Here is a 19,926-nt window from a genome sequence, read left to right as displayed (position 1 = left end):
GACTATTTATAACTCTCAGAGACTTTTCATCCATTCCTCGATCTCTCCCCTCGATATCGAAATGTGGACAGGTGACTGTATGTTGGTTCCAATGGGAACTGAATCATGGAAAAGCTTTTTATTTATAACTATGAACATTGCAAATCATGATTTCATGACCTTTGTTCATGGTGTATTTTTATAACATAAAAACACACAATTTTCTTGAAATCATGACTCATTTTACCACTTTTTATTTCCGCATTTTTTCCGTATGCTTGGCCCCGATTGTTTCATCCTAGAGTTATTCTTGTTTTAGGCGCTCTAGCCTTATTAAGGGCCGACCGAACGTTGCACCATTATCCAGTGTCCATAAGACATTTTATGTATACTAGTTAGGATTCTACATTATGCAAACTGATTGATTATCTCTAATACAACACAATTTTCCGGAATTGACAAAATATGAGCTAAACAAGCTAGAACTAGTTGTTTTACCAAATAACTCTAATAACCTGTTATTTTTTGTTTCGTTTTGGGTTTCCTTGAAGGCCCGCCACTGTGCGACGCCTGCGACGTCGAACCAGAAGTCATTCGGTCGGATTCCTTTGTTTGTATACACATTTGTAGCGCTGTGGTTGATGATGGGCGACTAAGTAGCATCGAATGATGGCGGGGGAGAAGCGCGCGCGCGCAAGGTACCGTCCGTGGTCCATATGCCATCCGTCCGCGCGGCCTTCCGCCGTGTCGTTCGTTGGTTCGACTACTAAAGGGGAACGCCGTTGTTTTCTTGTAAGTTTAGTAGACATGCGGTTCTACAATTGGCGGACGCTAGACAGAGAGGATAAGATACACATGCCCTCTGGCGGGCGGCGTAGTGCATGCAACGGACGAACAACATTGCAAAGCGCGCTGTTGGAGCGGGGCTGCTTCGAACAATTTACCAGCAATCGAGAAGTCATTCGCTGGCGAACAGTGAAGCAGTGAAAACCTTCTCGCGGATTTCGGAAGATAGTCGGAGTGCTTGTTTGGAAAACTGTCTTCGAGTGGAAAAGTTTCCTTGGAGCAACGCAGGCAGTGAGAATTTTCTTTGTTTCGTAACACCGCGTGTGCAAGTTAGGCAGGCTCTGCTCTGGAGAAGAATTAGTCTTGATTTGAATTCTACTGAAGCGGTTGGTTGTGTATTAAGTACATACGCAGGAAAGGTGCTTAGTGGAGTATTTATCAAACTTTAGTGCGACTTAAAGTGTGACAAAATAGTTCAAGTTTGTTTGTGGTTGGTGTTGAATTGGGCAAAAACCAAAGGAAACATGAGGCCTCCATCGCACTTTGGTAATGATATTACCAACACCGCTTCCAATGATGGAAACAATAACAACAACAATGGCAACAGCGGAAGTGGAGATGACAATAATAATAACAACAACAGTAACACAATCGTGGCCCGCCTGACCGAGATGGGAGCAACGATGATGTTTCCCAAGATCGCCGGACGCGGAATCATACGGGTCGTGGAGCGGTGCGATGACGCCAAAGAGAACAATAATTTAGGTAATTATATTATTTGCGGATCAAGTTAAACAACGCAAAAGTCGGTATTGCGTTGCTCGTTTAGAGTGAAAAAAAAACTACTACAACTTCGATTCCGAAACTAGTGAGCACGAGCGCGCAAGACGTTGTGCAAAGCGTGGTACATGTGGGGCAAATACTGAAATAGCTTACTTTAGCAACAAAGCAAATGAGCGCCGCGACGCGTATGAGCTTGAATTTGTACGAGATCAGAGCTGGAGCGTGCTCGTGTTTTAGTATCAGCTGTTGGTTGCAGTGTTGTACAAGGAAATATTGTTTCTAAGGGACGGCTTGTCCGTGATTTCTGTGATCTGAAATTTATAATTTTGATCAGCTTTTAAAAGAAATGTTTTATTCACTTTTTCTATGAGCAGTTCTTAAAAGAGTGATCATTATAGTAAATAGTTGAACGAACTAAAGTTTCGCAAAAAAAGAAACATTTCTCAACAGTCTGATAGACATAGTTCGTACCATTCCTATCAATTCTATGAATAAGCAGACTCTGAAAGTATTCGTGGACGATGTTTGATGCACAAATATAGATCAAGCATATTTGAAAATTGCTTTTAAATCACAATGTTGTAAAAATCTAGCTCCTTTGTATTTTGATTTTTTTATTGGCGACATGTAAATACAAGTTCGAATTTACGTTTCGTTACATTTGCAATACGTTTTGCTGAGTAATGGAGTAGAATGTTTTTGTCGCCTTCACTTCTAAAGATAAATATTTGTTGGAATTGTACCCATTTCTTGAAGTGACGAGCAAAATTGGTCCTGATAAATAAGGGTTTAATAAGGCTTTTTTTCCACCGGATTTTACCTGCTTTGCCATGCTACATAGTTCTGTAAGCTAATTACGTATTTCATCATGGCTTCATCATCCCATTTTTCCCAATAATTTAACACCATTATGCTCGAAGATAATTTCAAAATAATAGCAATAGAGCAATAGAGAGCAATAAAAAAAGGTGGTAGGCCATTTGGCATAACATTGTTTGGCATAATGTCGTTTGGCATAATGGTCGTTTTGCATAATAATCTTTAGGTATAATATTTGTGTAATCACTTTTGAACAAATAGAACACACTTTACACTAACAAGGCAATAAAAATCAATGAAGTAAATTTTGCAGGAGACAAAAGTATCTTTTTGAAAGTACACTTTGTCCTATATAAAGTAAAAAAAGATTTCTTCTTTAAATGATGCATTTCCCAAGCATAAGGAAAACGATTATATGATTCCTTTTTTCAACGTAAGCCGATCTTGTTCCTTCATTTAATGTGACCAGCAAGTGCCCTGCGAAATGCGGGACGCCTATCTGGATTGCGTTACTGGCTTGAAAATGGATCTTCCAAAAGTGCATCTCGCATAGATTTTGGCCGTCGACGTCTAGTCTATTTCAAACAGGCATTTGCTCGTTTTTAGACAAGAAGAGATACGATCTCTTATTTGAGCGTTGCACTTGCGCGGCAGAAGGCAAGAGAGAATACAAGATCTTTTTTCAATACAGACATTTTCTCGGTTTGAGGCAAATGAAGATATGATCCCTTCTTTTATAGGATACATATGCCCGGCAGCAGGCAAGAGAGGATATTACTCTTTTCTTCAATTCAGTCATTTGCTCAATTCGAGGCTCAGTTGAAGGAAAGGGGAGATAATATAATCCAGTGGTGGATGTAATGCCGATTGAAAAGAAAGAGAAGAAGAAGAAGAGGAAATTTTATATTTATTGATTGGTTCAACCCTGATTTCTTTATTGAAAATTCCCCTATTTTTTATGGAAAATTTCTAATTCTTCAGGGGAAGTTTTTATTTTAGTCTCGGAAAATAGGCAAGGATTTTTATGTAGGCAGCATGGGATGCAAGGCATCAAGGGGTTTGAATCCAAAGGAGAATGAGAAAATCTCTCACTTATCATTTCTGTATACACTCTCGATAGGTAGCATACCGTGAGAGACGTTTTCCGGTAGCTGTTACGATATAATGAACTGATTCGGGGTGGGGGGGGGAGGGCTACAACCCATGAAAAATTTCTTTTAATAAACCCCAATTGCGTGGGGCACCGGTTCTGATGATGCATTTTAACTTATTTTACACAGCTGTGCGTAAAAATATGGTCCCCAACATGAAATGAACGAGAACAACGCGTTTTATCAAACCCCATCGGTGGGGGCCGCCTATCCGAATCAGTTTTTTTCAACTTGTATACAAGTGCGATAGTTTTGTTTTCATGGCTTGTTTTTGCCTCTCTTTTATCGTCGTTCGTTATCTATTGAGAGCGATTTCTGCAATCCCTGAAGGCAATCGAAATGCTGCGATGGGGACGCGTTATAATTTACTCTGCGATACCCATCGCATCGCCACCATTTTCAACACGAACGTTACCTATTATTTTGTATGTGTAGGTCATTCGCTCTAATCGCAGGTAATGTTAGGTAGTCAAAGCGTGGCCACAAACTCAGTCTGAAAAAAACCCTGGCAATATGGTTATCCAAATTCTGGAAGCATGATCTGATAAGTATTTAGGCCATAGGATGGTTTGACAACGGACTGGTCTTAAACAGGTTTCCGTGGGTCTCATTGTGTCCAACTTGAAGGCATCTTAGATCGAGAATCGAACTTGGCATCTGCGGATTGGTAATCCTACGCTTATGCTCACAAAGAAAACTGGGGACGTGGCTTAAAATTTCCCTGGAAAAACTATTGCAACAATGATTTTCCTTAATAAAATTGACTTTTAAAATGTTGATACTTGTCCAGGGACCCTCCTTAGCCGTGCGGTAAGACGCGCGGCTACAAAGCAAGACCATGCTGAGGGTGGCTGGGTTCGATTCCCGGTGCCGGTCTAGGCAATTTTCGGATTGGAAATTGTTTCGACTTCCCTGGGCATAAAAGTATCATCGTGCTAGCCTCATGATATACGAATGCAAAAATGGTAACCTGGCTTAGAAACCTCGCAGTTAATAACTGTGGAAGTGCTTAATGAACACTAAGCTGCAAGGCGGCTCTGTCCCAGTGTGGGGATGTAATGCCAATAAAAAGAAGAAGACTTGTCCAGTTTTTTTGCGTGCGGTAATGCCCGCCAACTTCCATGAGAACAGTTTCAGATTTGACGTTTGTGGAGGTCATTGGTCTGAGCATTCTGACCAATGTGGTAAATAATAAGGTGTGATGCAATAGATCATCACTGTCTTATTTGCTGTATTGCTCAGATTGCACCTTCCTCCTTTTTCTTTTTTCTCTTTTTCTTCTTCTTTCTTCTTCCTTCTGCCTTCCACCACTTTCCACTTCTCACTACTAGCTTCTCTTTTCTCACTTCCCACTTCTCGCTTCTAACTTCTTCCTTCTCTCTTTTCACTTCTTACTTATTACTTCCCACTACCTACTTCTCCCTTCTCACTTTTTACTCTTCACTTCTCACTTCTCTCTTATCTTTTCTTTTCTTTTCACTTTTCCCTTTCCACTTTTTATTTTTCATTACTCACTTCTCACTGTTTGCTTGTCACTTCTCACTACTCACTCCTTACTTGTCATTCGGCCTAATGACCATTCGGCCTAACGACCCAGCATCGATTCCACCTACCTAAAAAAACATGTTTCCACTTTAGGCCCAACGGAAACCTATTCCGGAATGACCGTTCCGGTTGTCATCCATTTCATGGTCTCAGTTACTTGGAAAACACATTTCCGAAACAATTCCAAGAATTTTGATACCCATATTGCCAGTGTTTCTTCTAAATGAGTTGGTGGCCACTACATGGCCCACGGGAACCTATTCCGGAATGATCGTTTCGAGACCAAATGATTAGGTAGTCCTAATATGTTAAGAAAATTATTTTGATTTGACGTTGTGAAGTCGTAATCCTCGAACTTTCTTCGAAACTGGTTACTTAGGATACAAGAAATCATCACTTGGTTTCAATGACACCAAATTATCCGTTTTTGAGACATGGTTTAGCAAATCCGGAATTCCGGCAACCAAGTAATTCGAATCTGTTCCATGTCACATATCTGATAGAGGATGAATTTTTTAATCCATAGCAAACGAAATCGTGCAAATCAGTTGAAAACTGATAGAATTATGGTCATACCAAGAATGTGGGTACCCGGGTACCCTGTCGTTATATTACGGGGTAAAAAAATAAAAGCCTACATCCCGCACTGGGACATTGCCGCCTCGCAGCTATTTCATTTAATAATCCACAGTTATTAACTGTGAGGTTTCTGAGCCAAGGTAGCATTTCTTTGCATTCGTAAATCATGAGGCTATCACGATGATACTTTTATGCCCAGGGAAGTCGAGACAATTTCCAATCCGAAAATAGTCTAGACCGGCACTGGGAATCGAGCTCTGCCACTTGCAGCATGGTCTTGCTTTGTAGCAGTGCGTCTTACCGCTAGGCTGAGGAGGACCCCATTCTAATATGCATTTAATAATTCCAATTATATTTTAACATTCTAATTTTCTAACTCTAATAACAATCTCTTGTAATGATATTTATTTATTTATTTTATTGATTCAACTTCATCTGCTTGATGCTTAATGAAGTGTGACGAGGAAAAGCCAGTTTGAGTAGACTAACATCTTACTAAAATTGGCATAAAAACCTCATATCTTTTCAAAACAGTACATAAATAAGAACAAACAAACAGAGTGAGTCAAAGTTATACTAAAATTAACTTATAAATATTTGAGGTCATCCTGCCTTATCAAACGTCGTCGGGGTTCTCCGGAATCCGTGGAAATATGCTCAGCGATGGTAATTATCGAGAAAAGAAAAGGCATCAAGTAGAACGATTCTTCTTCATAATTAGCATTGGACTGGAACTCACTTGTTCAATAGTGATGGTACCCTATCCTGAAGTTTGCGTCGAAATGTAGATGCAGAACAGTTGAAGTCAAACAGATGAAATACTACGTTGAACCTTGCAGACATGAATCGGATAGGGTCGTGAAGACCATACACAGCGCGACGGGGCTGTAGCTGCAGAAAATCACGCTGCCGAAGGTTCCTCTCATGGGCCTATATTCCAATTTATATTCCATTTATATTCCAATGGCATTCTTACGTGAAATTCTTATATTTCCCATATTCTTGAATTAAAGGAAATTTGAAGTAAAACGGCGTTCATCAACGCTGTCAGTTTTTGATTTGCATATGCTCAGATTCTTAAAAATGTTAGGTTTGCACATGTTTCTTCCTATTCAACATATTATGCATTCAGCAGAAAGCCGAATAATTAGAGCTGTTACACTAGCAACATCTCTCACTTCCGACATTTACTGTAGGAATATGTTTTTTTCTGGCAAATGTTCTGCATGATTCTCGCATATCATCAGAAAAGATCGCCACTATGAAATTGAAACCAAATTGATTTTTATATCGCATTTCAATATAGCTTCATGGGTACTAAGTCAACTTTATTCATTTATTACTTAAACATCCCATAGAAATAAAAACCATTAAAATACTTGTCTATTGTTTGATAAAAAATATAATCTTATTTGTAAATGTTTACGTTCTCGTCAGTTTAGCAACAGAGTCGCTAGTCCGGTCGTTGCTATTTGGATTGGTGCTAGACAAAATCCCCAATGAATTCCTTTTCAAATGTTCGGGTTTGTGCAAAACCGCATCTTGTAGATTTTTGACTGTGACTTATAAGATGAAAACGGAATGGAGGCTCTTAATTCAGTATTGTTAAAAAAATATATAAGATTCTTTTCACTTGAAGGAATGATTCTACATGTTGAAGCTATGTCCATTTAGAATCCGGAATCATTTATTGTAGTGCAGCGGCACGGAAAGTGACCGCTGCAAGAATTCTTTTACAGCGGTTCGCCTACCTAGGCGCCCACTTGCTGTGGTATAAACTTCACGATGTTTCGTGCAGCGTGTCAAAAATGAATCGACTGCTTTGAGCGTGCTTACAGCGGCACACTAGGAGTTAACTTTCTGAAATCAGTATGGCGAAAGGCATCTAAGGTTCGATTTCTCAAAATTAAGCACTTTAATCGAAAAAACATTTGGTAGGCGTAGTAGCGGACACCATCCCTCATAACCGATACCAAATAGTTTTTCATGAAAAGTTCCTAATTTTGAGAAAGACATCTATTTCGCTATACAAATTTCTGGCGGTTAACTCTTGCTGGCTATTTTGTACATATACTATAGCGCCTGGATGTGACTGCGGCGAGTAGAAAATCAGCCACTGCCAATAATTCATTATTCCAGATGGAAGCCGAAAGGAGAGAAAACAGTCTGCACACCCACGTTGATAATCCTGCTCATCGACGATGGAACCTACGTCAAAATGGATTTCGGACAGCTTCCTAGCCAAAAATTCTACACGGTGACGGCACGAGGAGTAGTTCCTGCGAAGTTTAAGTTTGATTTTTGGACAAACTTGCAAAAAAACTGATGATTTTGGCAAGGGATATGCAACTGTGGGGCAAAGACCTAAGTGTTTGTGACGAATAAGACGATGGATTCGAAGCTGTACAAGGAGGAATGTCTCAAAAACCGCGGTCGACGTTCCATAAAGCTCATAAAGGTCTCGTGAAGTTTTGGCCAGATTTGGCGAGTTGCCACTACAGCCGGGAGGTCATCCAGTGGTACCTCGATAATAACGAAGATTTCATCGATAAAAACACTGTTCTTCTTCAGCAGGGTCCTGGTGGAAGGTTTCTTTCGGATTACCAAAGAATTCCATTCGCTCCGGACAGTCCTTGGTGGTGACTTGTTTTTTGTCGTCACAGTTTGCCCACTTGAGATCGGCTACCTCCATCTTGTCACACTGATCTGTTGGATCGTCACATTTGTTGCGTAGCTTTATGCGGAAGTTCCAGGTGCCTTGTCCAAAATTGAAGTAGTTTATGCTCTGCGTGACTTCGCGATACCCTGGCCGATATCGCTCGCAATTTATGACGCTCGTGTAATTTATGACGCCGACCTGCTTCCGGTCCTTCCAGGTGATGGAGTGGTGTTCTAGATGAACCAGGTATATCTTGTCGCCTCGTCGTGATGAGAGACCCTCTGCACGACCACTTTGAGCTCATCTTCCTTCATGTCGTAGAGCCCTCGTTGCAATGCCCCCGAGCCGACGTTCTGATACCTGATACCTGTGGACCTCGAGACACTCCTTGACTGACTTATGATGGTCCTTGTTGGCAGGTATTTCTTTCCGCCTTCGCCATAGAGCCGAAAAGTGCATTTCAGGCCCTTAGCAATTGGATGGCGGATTTTTAGGCGCCCTTCACAAACACAAGCGGGCACTTCTACTTCCGCTCTGGTTGTACCTGCGGCAGCTGGATTTGCTCCAGCGCTTTTTTTCGGTGTATTGCTGACATCGTCAATTGAGTCTCGTTTTGGACGTCGTTCAGTTTTTTATTTATTTATTACCAGATTAAGGCCGGAGAGGCCTGTGCAATACATAAAAGTCTTCTCCATTCAGCTTGGTCCATGGCTGCACTTCGCCAACCACGCAGTCTGCGGAAGGTCCGCAAATCGTCCTCCATCTGATCGATCCACCTTGCCCGCTGTGCACCTCGCCTTCTTGTTCCCGTCGGATCATTGTCGAGAACCATTTTCACCGGATTACTGTCCGACATTCTGGCTACGTGCCCGGCCCACTGCAGTCTTCCGATTTTCGCGGTGTGAACGATGGATGGTTTTCCCAACAGCTGATGCAACTCGTGGTTCATTCGCGTCGTTCAGTGCGGTTGGCTTTTGAGCTCTGCTTTTCTGCGGTGTTTCGCGAAAAAGTAGAACAATGACCGCGGTCGAAACAAATGTAGGTATAGTGAAAAGTGTGTAAAAGTGCCACAGAAACCTGCATGTTTGTGATCGATTGTTAGCAAGGGCAATCCTGATCAAGAATGCATTACAAATTTATAACAAGGGGAGTTATTTATTTCAGAAAAATATTGTAACAAAATGTCTTATAAATTTGCTGGTTAGTTGTTAAAATAACAAAAAAATATATCAAAAATACCTCTAGCCGTACATAATTAAAACAGAGGTTGATACCTTCATATCAACATTATAACAAACGTTAATATGATTTTTCTGTACAAAAATCTACTTTCAAGGTAATTGCCTACATCACGGATAGAAGTCTGGTACACTACCACGACGGATTTCCATCCATAATGTAGGCTATAACGTTGTTCCAGCTATGTATTAATATCGAGCGGGTTCAAGTTATACTGAAGGTGATTACCTCCGACTTCTTCTCCAATGTCTACAAAAAATGTAGGCAATTATTTTGTAAAAATATTCATAACTAATGTTGTTATAATTTTGATATGAAATAAAACTGGCCGAAGACACATTTTTATCGAATTATCTAATTATAACACACGTTGTTTTAAATAACAACAATTGATAGAATTGAGTTATAATTTTGTTATGCATTCCTGATCGGGATGCTCTTGCTGAGTCTATGATACTACCCATAATTCCATTACCCATAATGCCATTCTTGTTTCTTTCTGTTGGTTTTAGGGATAATTTATTATGTATTTTAGTGAACATTTTATTGTAAATAGATAATTTTATAAATAGTATAGAAAAGCTTCTCAGAAAATAGTGTAAATAAATACTTTTCTAAATAATAGTAATCTGTAAATAAAAGTAATCTGATAAATAATGTAAATAAATATATATTTCTTTTAACACCAAACAGGAGGTAAACAAATAATTAACAATAAAATAACAAGATTGGACACAAACGTCATCTTTTATCTATAATAATTGTTTGCATACACCCTATAACTACTATGTACAGAATAAACATCAGTCAAACATATGCATATTGACCACAGACATTTTTTTTATACATATATGTATTTAGACATATAGACATTTAATAAGAAATTAGTAAACAAATACATAAACATATATTTACAATCCTTTTTCTGTTAGTTAAACAGTTCAATGCGTTTATTTATTTACGTTTACAATTTTTTATTCGTTGCAAAGATTGTCGTTTTAGGTTCCTCGATATCTGTGAGTGCGAAAAATGATACTGGAAAGCTACAGATTCCAAATGTTTTAGGGGTACTGGCTTTTCGGGGTAATGGATTTCGGGGTAGTGTCCCATTCGGGGTACTATCCCATTCGGGGTAGCGGCATTTTGGGTACAGGCATTCAGGGTACTGGGGTGGAGCCACCCTTGCTAATAATATGATCAAGGAATGTAAATGCGCAAACATGTTTAGTGTAAGGATAATGTTAGAAAAATGGCAAGTAATTCATGTTGAATCGTAAATGCATTTCCATTGATTGATTTTATTACTAAATATACGCCAGGATCAAAGAATTGAATTTTGATCCAGGAAGTGTGAATGCATTTCAGATATCCTTACGATATGTGGGAGTAATCACGCGGGGTTTATTGTACACGACTATAGCTTCGGAATGCTTGCGTTCTTGAAATGGGCTACAGGAGTTACAATAGAGCTGTCACAGCTCCCGGATCTAAGAGAATGACAGACAATGACAGAAAATGATGGGAGTGGCTTCCCTTCGCAAACTCAGTAAAATATCAGAACCTATCAATCCCGTTACTTACACTAATTTAATGTTTGTGCTGGAGATGCCTGAACGGGATGGATCGGTTCTGAAGTTTTTACCGTGCTTGGCAAAATTTTGCAATTTTCAATTAATAATCAGTAGTGGCAATTTGGTGGAGAGTTTTCTAGTCGATTGATTTTTATTGGCGTCTCGTACGATTTAGCAGAGCCCCAGAGTATAATTGACGATACTATGTTGCACCTGACCTAGGGTTTTAAGCTTTAATCGAATATAGTTGGCTACTTTTCAATTCTGATGTATTATTCCCTTTTTAAACTACGGTAGTACATACGCACAAAAATGTTTTCATTTTCTTTTTGGAGGATGGCCCTAAACACATGATAGTAAAAGCACATGCATAATTTATACGTCACAAAAGTATTTAATTAAATCATGCGATTAGGAAAACGATGACTTTGCTACAAATCATATTTAAAATTTCTGATTGAAACCTACTTTGCCAAAGAAATCACTTGATTACATCGTCTTCCAATTTGGTTCTCAATCTTAACGTAGGAATGATTTAAAATTAACCCGCTTTTATTTCTGCCAACGAACCTTTCAACCAATTACCTCATTGTGATTTTTTGCGCATGGATTAAAGTTTTCCCCCCATCGATGCAGTTCTCGTTCTGCTGACTCAATTTAGATGACTGTTTCGAATTGCAATTGCGATTACTCACGTCGATCGGTTCATCAATCCATTTGCCGTGTCTCGTGTGCAATCGCCATTATAAATACCGACAATCTATTGATGTAACAAGTCCAAACCAAAACACAGCGCCAAACCGCATCGTCAGTGGCATGAGAGCGCTCTGAGACTGCATGGTTTTCCAATCGCTGGGAGATGGTGAAGGTGAGGCAGGCTCGCTTGCAGCGATTGACTATCAGCGGGTTACTTGTTTGTTTATAGAAACGTTTAAATTTAGTTTTGGCAATTGTCGAATAAGTGAGACATCGCGACCGCTTGGGATGCAACAATGTATCAGTGCGCTGAATCTAATAAAACTGTGTCTGATAATCTCCGATCGCGATCACAAGCGCGTGAAATTGAAGGCAACCCCCTTACAAGCTTGATGAGCCCTCCGGAACAGAAGTGTTTGGTTCAGTCGGTTCACACTCGAGTGAATCCGAAAAGTAAACACCAGCAACACTGTGCAGCACTGACATTGACCAATCTTTGACCCCAGAAGGGGTGTGTAGCTGTGTATTCGCTGCATGAAACAAAATCATCACAATTTCCAATCACCTTGATCAAAACCGCGCACACTTTAGTGCCCCTTAATTAGTGATTTTCGACTCTTCAAATATTCATAACTACGAATGGATCCACTACGGTTAGTGTTGTGTATACCTTCGTCGAACACTACTAAATGCAGCAGGATGTAGCTACCGTCGAAGTCGATAGACACGGCTGCTTCGCTCTTGTGAAGAAATAATCGTTGACCTCGTCATGCTCTTGCTAGTCAATGCAGTGTTGTTGGATAGCCACGAATGCGGCAAGTGGTGGAGACCACACGGGCGTTGTTGGTTTGATTTCGGCGTCTTGGGCTTTTCACAATATAATACAGCGGAGCGTTTAAAGTTTTTATGCAACCTTTGAGGCGGTATGGTAGCTATAAACGAGCATATCTACTTCTGGGTGTTCCTATAGTTGCGGTAGTACGGTTTGCAGGGAATCAACAAATTAAACGCAGTAGGCCACATTACCAGTCAATTAGTTGACCTGTCATAACACGATAGAGACAAAAACAACATTGGAATTCCATTTAAACTGGTAAAGTATCTTTAAAATACTTTATTTTTTTCTCTCCCTTGCGCCAATAGTTGCGGTAGTGTTCCAATAGTTGCGAATCCCATATAAAACCTATGGGATTCGCAACTATAGGAACACGAATAACAAAATACCGCAACTATTGGAACACTGCACCAATAATTGGAGCATTGATTTCAGGTAACAAAAAAGGATTTTGGTACAATTATGACACGCTCTGGACAAAATTGAAATAATGAGCTTTCGGATGCACTCTCAAGGTAAGGGAAATGAAATATAGATTAGAAGTTATCGAAAAATTAGTGTTGGAACGTGCTTAGTTCCTCCACTATTGGGTCTTTTACCCTACACGAAGAAACACATTTCAGATGTATTCATATTTCGAACACTGGAATTTATATTAGGAGTTTTTAGACATATTTCGTGGGAAATCTTCCATCGGTACTAAATATTTAGGACTAAGTAGTTGTTGAAATTAAATTTTGCAATAGTTTTCATTAAAAAAACTATCTCAGCTTAAAGCACCTGATTATTAAAATATAAATTATGACGAGGAAAGAGATTCAAAATCACCAAGTTTTGCGTTAAGCGCTGAATAAATATTTCCTTAATGAAATCTCCGTAACCTATTTTCTTATATCAATAAAGCAATAAGCATAGTTAAATATCGTTAGAATTCCTAGAGAACTTGAAATTAAATTTGAATAAAAATCTGGAGAACATACGAAAATTTTAAAAATATACGAGAAAGACAAAAACTTTTTTTTTCTTCGCATTCTAACACAATATACGAATTAGACGTTTATAGTTGGGTGGCCTTCCTCAGTCCTACTAAGTTAGTCGTGCGGTAGGATGCTGACCAGGCCATGCTGAAGGAGGCTGGTTTTGATCCCCGGTTCAGTCTAGGAAATTTTCGGGTTTACAATTTTCTTGACTTTCCTGGGCTGACATGACTTTGTGTATTTGGTAATTAGTGGTATGTCTTCCCTAGTACGCCGTCTCTGACTAAATAGAACTCGGAGTAAGTAGATTCTCACATGTTCGAAGGTAGGTAGAGTAGAAAACGACGCAATTTTGAGCAGGTCGGGCCTAGCGTGTAGATATTGAAGGAACCATCGAGTAATCAAATTCAAATTTTAAAATAAGTTTTATGAAACCGTTTAGAGTAGCCGGGATTTAGGTCTAACTAGCAGGCCTGGTAGCGGGTCACTTTTTAGTGACTTGGTCACTTTTTTCGGGTTAGTCACTAAAAAGTCTCTTTTTTCGACCTCAAGTCACTAAAGTCACTTTTTCTCGGAAAAAGTCACTATTTTTAACTATTTTGAAACTTTTGACTATGTTTCGTGAACATCGTCGTGGAATGAGAAAAATTGTTGAAAAATTTGAACTTCATCTGTCGAAAGATGTTTTATTCATGACGGCATGAAATGACGAATTTAGGAAAAATGACCACTTAGTAATTTTTGGCACGAACGCTATTCGGAATTTCTTCGTGCCTCCAGATTCGCTATGAATTTCGGAGTTGTCATTAGATGTTGAGAAACTAAATATATTTACAAAGCCAATTGCTGACTCTGCTATGTATAAAACCTCTTTTGAAAACTGTTGAATTCTACACTTTATCAATTAAAATGTTGCATATTTAGATTGGGGCCCTCCTTAGCCGTGCGGTAAGACGCACGGCTACGAAGCAATACCATGCTGAGGGTGGCTGGGTTCGATTCCCGGTGCCGGTCTAGGCAATTTTCGGATTGGAAATTGTCACGACTTCACTGGGCATAAAAGTATCATCGTGCTAGCCTCATGATATACGAATGCAAAAATGGTAACCTGGCTTAGAAACCTCACAGTTAATAACTGTGGAAGTGCTTAATGAACACTAAGCAGCGAGGCGGCTCTGTCCCAGTGGGGGATGTAATGCCAAGAAGAAGATCTTTTTAATTTTAGATACACTTTCTGTTGTTTCGGGGAAATCATTAGTGAGCGAAGGCATTAGAGTAAGCCCATTAGTGCAAAAGATTTTTTTTATTTTGAAAAATAAATAAAAATATAAATTTTTTAATCAAAATAAAGAAATGGGCATTTCTGATTGATACTGCAAAGGACTTGCTGAGATTTCTGTCAAAGTTACTGGAAATCACATCATTTTTGCCGGGATATCAGTATTTCTCGGGTACTTATTCAAACGGACGTATGTGATTTTGTAAACAAAGATTCAAACGTCGATTTGTCCAATCTGATGGCACTCCCACGCAAACCAACACCACCAACAGGTAGCCGAAGGCTTCCCCTACCAGCCTGTGGTGATGGTTTGTGTGGGAGTGCCATCAGATTGGACAAATCGACGTTTGAATCTTTGTTTACAAAATCACATACGTCCTTTTGAATAAGTACCCGAGATTTATTTTGCTGGACACACGGCTGCGCGGATCTTTGCAGAGCTGCAGCAATTCTAGACAAACATTTGAAAAGGGCGTAACAGCCAAAATTTATTCCTTCTGATTCTTCGTCTACATATAAAGTTATATATGTGGACAAAGAATCAGAAGGAATAAATTTTGGCTGTTACGCCCTTTTCAAATGTTGGTCTAGAATTAATACTAAGTGTGTAAAGATTTACCATTTAAAGATTATTTTCCGTAATGTTTCCGTAAAAGGAGCAAAATGAATGGTCTCTCGACATCTGCTCAGATAAATACTTAAGAATTGTCCAAAATATATTCTTATGACAATTTAAACATTTCAAACTGCATAAACTTTGGATATTTCATCGAGAAAAATCGTGAATTTGTTGGTTGGTAAATGGTAGCTCAAACTTCTTGTTTAGGCTTTTTTAAGTCTTGAGAAAGTTCTTTAGGTTTTGGAATTATTCTTGGGTTTCAGATTTATAAACTATTTAAATCTATGTCTTAAAATTAATCATATAAATTTCTGCCATAAAAAAAATGAAAAATAAAAAAAAAAAATAAATCAAATAAAACAAACTTATCAGATTTCTCTTGGCATAAGACGAACTATTTTATTTATTTGTTAACTTTGATCACTGTCTCATACTTGACACGACTTGAGAAACTAAAGACGTCTTTACTGTTGAAGTCTAAATACGTATACTTGTAAAGATAGCAAATTAATGGAATTAAATAGTGCATAAAAAATAAGGCTACTAAATAAGCACACAATTTCGTTTTCATCGGATTTGTTGAATAATGTTTTAGTAATACAAATATTTTTTTTATTTATTCTTTTGCCCCTTCAAATTGAAGTTTTCGACCAAAAGATATTAGGAGGAGACATAATTTTTGAAAATTATTAACTTCAAATAAAATCCATGTGCAGTGACAAATGCAAATGAAATTGAAAGTCACTATTTAGTCACTTTTCCTGCTGCTGAAAGTCACTATTTGGTCCCTTTTTTCGCCATCGTTGGTCACTAAAGTCACTATTTTGAACAGCATTGATCGCTACCAGCCCTGAACTAGAGAATACAGTTGAAGAACATCAAGCAAGGGACTATTATTTCATTGGAAAAACTATGTGATTCTTTACTACCTATTCTGGGTTTATTCGTGAATTGAATTTAACCATTCTGCTGTAGGAAGAATGATTGTACGCTCAATGAGTTGTGCACTGATTTTTTTTTCTCTGCCAAAGAAGACAACCTTTCTTACCTTAGGTCCTTCACCACCTTTTGATCACCCTTCGAATGTCGAGGTTCTCAAGCAGTCCGAGCGGTATTTGTCCTGAGTAACATCTTGATCAAGGTTCAACATGGAAATCACATTTGCCCTCCATCCATCGCAGAATGTCGTTGCTTCCTTGTTTTGATTTTCTCGTTCGAATTCCCGACGCAAATTCTATTTACAGTATAATATGAAGTATAAAATGAAAATGCGCTACCAGAGAAAATAAACCAGATCATGAGGGGAAATATTTACGCAGAATATGGCAAACGGGAAAGCGTTTGGTTCGTCGTCAGCGTAATTTCCCATCACGTCTAGCGGACTCTGGTCCACTGGTCAGTACGGCATATTACGGTAACTGCGCAGACAAAATTATCCTACTGCGCAGCAATTGGTGGCGGGGACAAAGGTATCGGTTGCGGATAAGCGTTCCGAACGGTCAAATGAAAAGTGACGACAAAGAAAAGGGAAAACACTCTGATTTGACGACATTTGGACTACGTAGGCACCGTACAGTTTGGCACCGATTCAAACTAAATATAATTTATGAATTTTCCGCTCGTTATGGGGAAAGTGCACAGTTGTACAAGTCGTTGGCCTGCCTACGGAGGTTCTCGAATGATTGATGATGAGAGTGGGCGTTCGTGAATCCGGGTTCCGAGAAAGCAGTGAATCTAATCTCACTGGTCGCGTGCCATCACTTATTTTTCTTTGTGGCTCTTCGTGCCTATTTGAATGGTTCTTCCCTTTCAATGTAGTCTTCTTCTAGCGCCTCGCAGTTTGTATTAATTTATAATTTCTAATTCTAATTTCTAAGCCAATTATGCATTCAATTACATCATATATCATGTGAGTAGCACAAATACATCAATCTCCCTGTCAAAATTTTGCAGTTTGTTAAAATACCTGTTAATTGAATGTCGGGCTTAGTTTTTCAGGAATACATACATCAGTTAGTGAAATTTAAATGAATACTTGTTAAATCGAAATTCTGAAAAATCTCAACAAGTAGTGGACGTCATATTTTAATCACCCTTGACGATACAATATGGCTTCGTCAACAGCTGGGTGTAGAGCTACCGCACACGTGAATCATAATTCTTATGCTAAAATAAGGCTCCTGTCAAATTTTCAGCTAATTCGGATAAAATATCGAGGTGACTCAAGTCAATTTAGTGTTCTGGGCTATTTTCAATTTTGGAAAAAAAATCTAACGAGAGATATGAAAGCAAAAAATCATCGTAACAACCTCTAAACGGAAGCTTTTGGTGTACACTACAAGTCTTGTGGACATTGCTATTCGTTCCATTCACGTTTTGACCAGGGCAGCAGGGACTATGTCCAAGGGCTTGACGATCCCTCCCCAGGCGACAACTCCCATCTGCGAGATGTGGGGCTTGCCTAGGATATGGTGGGGTTTGACAGTGGGCCCTGTTAAATTCCTATAAAAAGCTGCATGTATTCGCAAGTAGGCTCTACCAAAGCGACCGTGTGCCGCTCAAAGCGCACAAGCCCAAGTCCTGGTGTTAGGTGGGACGCTAAACAGCCCTGACACGATGGCCCTCCGACGAGACAGGAGGTTTGCGCAGGCCCAATAAGCCGCATGGTAAACCAATAATTACGAACAATATAAGAGATAATGCGACTCGATATAATCGGCAAAGACCTAGGCGACGAATAAAGGATCACGATTGGAAGCTTAGAACATGGAACTGCAAGTCGCTAGGTTTTGCAGGTTGCGACAGGATGATCTACGATGAATTACATCCCCGCAACTTCGACGTCGTGGCGCTGCAGGAGATTTGCTGGACAGGACAGAAAGTGTGGAAAAGCGGGCATCGAGCGGCTACCTTCTACCAAAGCTGTGGCACCACCAACGAGCTAGGAATAGGCTTCATAGTGCTGGGTAAGATGCGCCAACGCGTGATTGGGTGGCAGCCAATCAACGCAAGGATGTGCAAGCTGAGGATTAAAGGCCGTTTCTTTAACTAGAGCATCATCAAGGTGCACTGCCCACACGAAGGGAGACCCGACGACGAGAAAGAAGCGTTCTACGTACAGCTGGAGCAGACATACGATGGATGCCCACAGCGGGACATCAAAATCGTCATCGGTGACATGAACGCACAGGTAGGAAGGGAGGAAATGTATAGACCGGTCATCGGACCGGATAGTCTGCACACCGTATCGAATGACAACGGCCAACAATGCATAAACTTCGCAGCCTCCCGCGGAATGGTAGTCCGAAGCACCTTCTTTCCCCGCAAAAATATCCACAAGGCCACATGGAGATCACCTAACCAAGAAACGGAAAACCAAATCGACCACGTTCTAATCGACGGTAAATTCTTCTCCGACATCACAAACGTCCGCACTTACCGCAGTGCGAATATTGAATCCGACCACCTGCGCTCAAAACTCTCGACGGTGTACAACACGCGTCTAAGTCGCCGCGGCTTAACATTGGGCGGCTACAAGACGGTAGACTAGCCCAAGAATACGCGCAGCAGCTGGAAGTGGCACTCCCAATGGAAGAGCAGCTAGGCGCAGCGTCTCTGGAAGATGGCTGGAGAGATATTCGATCCGCCATTGGTAGCACCGCAACCGCTGCACTTGGCACGGTGCCCCGGATCAGAGAAACGACTGGTATGACGGTGAATGTGAGCAGTTAGTGGAAGAGAAGAATGCAGCATGGGCGAGATTGCTGCAACACCGCACGAGGGCGAACGAGGCACGATATAAACGGGCGCGGAACAGACAAAACTCGATTTTCCGGAGGAAAAAGCGCCAGCAGGAAGATCGAGGCCATGAAGAGACGGAGCAACTGTAGCGCGCTAATAACACACGAAAGTTCTATGAGAAGTTAAATCGTTCACGTAAGGGCCACGTGTCACAGCCTGATATGTGTAAGTACATAAACCGGAACCTTCTTACGAACGAGCGTGAGGTGATCCAAAGGTGGCAGTAGCACTACGAAGAACACCTGAATGGCGATGTGGCAGACGAAGATGGCGGTATGGTGATGGACCTGGGAGAACGCGCGCAAGACATAATTTTACCGGCTCCCGATCTCCAGGACATCCAGGAGGAGATTGGCCGGTTGAAGAACAACAAAGCCCCTGGGGTTGACCAACTATCAGGAGAGCTATTTAAACACGGTGGTGAGGCACTGGCTCATTGCTGTAAAATGTCATTTGCATTCGTTTGTATAATTTTTCCAGAACTTTTTTCAGAAGTTAGCTATTGATTCTTCATGAATGACGAACTTATAGCGCTTAAATGTGGCTACAACTTTGTCTAACAAGACATTGCTGTATATATGTAATCTGGGGCGTGGGAGGCAAAATGT

At 40.2% G+C, this 19,926-nt stretch overlaps 1 protein-coding gene across 1 annotated transcript in view; it reads left to right on the top strand.

Annotated features, from left to right (window-relative positions):
• The first annotated feature begins 853 nt into the window (after positions 1–853).
• LOC134226576 (leucine-rich repeat-containing protein 20) overlaps positions 854–19,926 on the top strand; it is a 56,903-nt gene continuing 37,830 nt past the window's right edge. The window contains exon 1 of the mRNA XM_062707426.1: positions 854–1,530. Within this exon, the coding sequence (XP_062563410.1) occupies positions 1,290–1,530 (241 nt within the window). The 5' untranslated portion in view covers positions 854–1,289. The remainder of the gene's footprint in view (positions 1,531–19,926) is intronic.

Source organism: Armigeres subalbatus, chromosome 3 (genome assembly GCF_024139115.2).
Source record: "Armigeres subalbatus isolate Guangzhou_Male chromosome 3, GZ_Asu_2, whole genome shotgun sequence".
Taxonomy (NCBI): Eukaryota; Metazoa; Arthropoda; class Insecta; order Diptera; family Culicidae; genus Armigeres; species Armigeres subalbatus.
The sequence above is the reverse complement of the archived record's forward strand: the minus strand, read 5'-3'. Positions and strand labels throughout refer to the sequence as shown.